At 44.7% G+C, this 3,648-nt stretch overlaps 1 protein-coding gene across 3 annotated transcripts in view; it reads left to right on the forward strand.

Moving 5' to 3' along the window:
- Window positions 1-3,648, forward strand: part of klf8 (Kruppel like factor 8) — a 68,719-nt gene that overhangs the window by 53,178 nt on the left and 11,893 nt on the right. For 2 of the 3 annotated variants that reach the window (XM_032533882.1, XM_032533884.1), the window contains 2 exons: window positions 988-1,257; window positions 1,365-1,599. In XM_032533882.1, the coding sequence (XP_032389773.1) occupies window positions 988-1,257; window positions 1,365-1,599 (505 nt within the window). The remainder of the gene's footprint in view (window positions 1-987; window positions 1,258-1,364; window positions 1,600-3,648) is intronic. The other variant, XM_032533883.1, reaches the window with a different exon arrangement.

The following is a 3,648-nucleotide window of genomic DNA, read 5'->3' on the forward strand; positions in this document are numbered from 1 at the left end:
CCCCCAGACTCCTACACAGCAGCCATTGTTTCCTGCACTCTCGAGCAAAATGGCAGCTGAGCCCTGGGTGGCTGTAGAGGCGAGTGGGGTGCTCCCTTCCTCCCAGGAGGCCGTGAAAACTAGGGCATGATATGCGAAAGCTCAGTTCAAGTCATATGAACGTATCAGTCGAGGATAGAGCACTTCCTCTGCAAGCAAACATAGTCAGTGTTAACAGATTGAGAATCGAGTTCAGAGATCTTCAGTTCAAAGATATCCAGGGTGTAGAAAGTATTTTTCCTCACTGGACATTCTCAAACATACTTTTCTTTTAATGATATCTTTCCCCTGGCCGTTAGCAGCACATGACACAGAACTAAATTGCTTTACACCAAAAGGCACCAAAATAGGAGTTGTAGTTTTTGAGGTTTTTTTATACACACAGGACATCTGCAATAACGTTTTCCTACTATATAATATATATGAATATGTGTTAGCGTCACGCCCATTGTGACTGGTTATCGGGCTTAGGCAGATGTTTTCAAAAACCTTTGCTGTCGTGTTTCCCTCGTCAGTGCGTCTCCATCAAAATTAGATCAAAATAATGAAAAATAATTTGGTTTTGTTGAATTGTGTGGCCTGCTGGCTTTTTCAAACAATAAAGCAGCATGTGTCAGCATTTTTTGGCAAGCTTCACTTAGCTGTGAAGAAAGAGAGAGTCTGATAGTGTTGGTAAGGATATGAGTTGACTCAGCGAAGTTTTGGAGTATGTAAAAAGTTTGAGTAAGGAATTACCAACCAGTTGATTGATCAGCGGGGGGGTTATTATAGTGACGTAATTTCTCTTTCACAGGTTTTTCTATCCTATAATAAATATTTATTAGGCTGGTGAAACTGATATTTTGTGTATTTCAACGACCATTTTTTTATGACAGGAAAGAAAATGACAAACATTTAAATCCCATGCTAAGTACAGTCAGCTTTCTAAACTCTCTAATTTTCCTCTAGCAGGCGGATGTAGGTGACGACTGCTCACAGCCAACAGACCTGAAGGTGAAGACGGAGCCAGTTTGCAAGACGGAGCCCTCTTCGCCCCAGCCGTGCCGCGCTGAGGACCAGACCGAACCCGTGGACCTGTCCCTCAACAAGCCCCGCTCCTCTACACTCCCTGCTTCTACGACAAGCATCACAGTCAACCCTGCACCCAGCGGTGCCATGACCCAACCCCACCTCTCAGCTACACCCGTCCCCACTTCAGTACAGTCGATAGGCTCCATGGTAACTACAACTTCTTACCTCCTCCACTGTTACATTGAAGCTGTTGAACAGTGTACACAGGAGGGGTAGAGCAACCAATCATATTCCCGCTCTTCTTGCCCCTCTAGGTCCTCTCTCCAGGCTCCATCCTGGCCACTCAGGGCGCCGGGGGCCAGCAGATCCTCCACGTCATCCATACAATCCCCTCGGTCACCATGCCCAGCAAAGTGGGCCAGCTCCAGACCATCCCTGTGGTGGTGCAGTCGCTGCCTGTTGTCTACACCACCATGTCTACTGACGGCGTTGCCACAGCAGCCATTACAGTGCCGCTCATAGGCAGCGATGGGCGCTCAGAAGGATCTGGTGAGTGGTACAATGAAAACTTCCAATAAGATACTACTTATGTATTACTTATATATAGAGAGTCACGTACTGTGATGAAAAAGGCCACTGTCTCAAACTTTCTGCCTCGATCACTTCCTCTGTGACCCACAGTTCCAGCTATTTAAAGATGGTTGATAGAAAATACATATTTCAGCGACGCAGAGCTGGAGAGGTTAACTCTTCAGGTAAACAATCATCAGAAACAACATAAACGAGTTGGTCATCCAGGACATACCTTTAGCCTTCTTTTAAATGTTATATATTGTGTGTCCTTGATGATTTGCTTCCAGTACTGCTTCAGTACAATTGATGCTACTACTACAATTACTGCCAGTGCTACTTAAGTAAATAGTGCCTAATTCCTTAAGTACTTCTCTGTTGCTGCCTCAGTTTACCTTTTAATGCAAATATGACCACTGAAAACCATAGTATCAGATACTGGGAAGGAAAGTGTTTAAAGTCCCAATGAAACACAATTGAAGAGAATATTTTTTCCTTTAATGTCACTCGTATTCATATTGAAACAGGATTTGGAGGAGGAACATTGCACACGGACTCGTTGTTTAACATTCTGCAATATCAGCAAGGAAAAGGAGGCAATTTGAGATAGTTGTTAGATTACTACACCTCTCCTCTCTTCCATTTCCTTCTTTCGTCTATCTATGGTTTTGTCACTCTTGCTCGCGCTGTCATTTACTGAGAGCTCTCGCTCTCAGAGGAGTACAGTGTGTCTCTCGAGGGAGATGGTGTGTATTTGTGGTTTGCGATATGTTAGACTTGCCGTCTGTCTCTCTTTGTCATTCTGGAAGCTCCCCATATGTGCCAGATGATTCCTATTCCCACCTTAATGAGCAAACTCGTGGAAATCTGACATATGTTGTAGAAAAATGATCCCGACAATCTAATAATCTCTCATGTTCTAACTTGTACCTGATTATTTACTCTGACAAGTTCTGCTTCTCAAATGTCCTGACCTTTCTCTGACACGTGTGAAAAAAGGGGGATCAATACTGAAGAACCAGTGAGAAAGAAGTGGTGTCATGCTGTCATCATGTCAGCCATGTCAGCTCAATCAGAAGCAGCTTAAACACTCCAACGCAGGCGATTTGCGTTAAGCAACGACCAACGGAGAGGTTAAAGGCAGTGAAATCCATCCCTGAGTAAACACGAGGGCAAGCTCGACATTTGCTCTGGCAAGCTGGCAAAAAAGGCCCCCGCCCCTTTGACAAACTGCAGTCTATGAGGACAGTTTGGGTCTCCTTGTTGTTTTCTAATCCAAACGAGTGCCTGGGCTTCAACTCAAGAATGTAAACACGTGAGACATTGACTCAGAAATGTCTAGAAGAATCTCCAACACGCACACACTGCCTTGAAGATGCTCTCACACTGTTTTACCTCATCAGCATGTTCCCCACTAGGTCTGTGGGAGGAGAAAATATCACCATACACTGTAGAGTGGCAGAAGAATCTAGTCTATAAAATCTTACTGAAGGTCCTGTATGTTACAGGTTTATTGTATAGAATTGCTTTCAATTATACAGTTATTCACATCCTTGTGCCCACCTGTGTCTGGGCGCACATCATTGCAAATCTGCTGTGTTGGTGCATGTCATAGCCCAGAAATGTTGTACAACATTGAAAAGAGAAACAGAAAAAACTTTGATATTGTTTGTTTCTTCCTGTACCTGCCAAGTGAACAAGCAGAAAGAAGCTGACATTTACTGTTCATGATGTGTTGCGTGGGAGGAAAAGGGCTGCATAGGTAGACACAGATGGAAGAACGAAGTGAGACTTGTTGGTTGAGGTGGAGGTGGGGGTAAGGAAGGATGAGGACGAAAGGGCGCAGGGGTCGAGAGGAGAGGAGATGGGCTGCTTTGCCTATGAAAGAGGAAAGCTGCAATGGTGAAGGGGTGGGGGTGGCTTAATTGTCTCCAGAGACAAAGAACCCTTCTTTTGGTGTGTGACCCTCTCCATACCAACACACACACACACACACACACACACACACACACACACACACACACACAC

The sequence above is a fragment of the Etheostoma spectabile genome, chromosome 13 (assembly GCF_008692095.1).
Source record: "Etheostoma spectabile isolate EspeVRDwgs_2016 chromosome 13, UIUC_Espe_1.0, whole genome shotgun sequence".
In the NCBI taxonomy this organism is placed as follows: domain Eukaryota; kingdom Metazoa; phylum Chordata; class Actinopteri; order Perciformes; family Percidae; genus Etheostoma; species Etheostoma spectabile.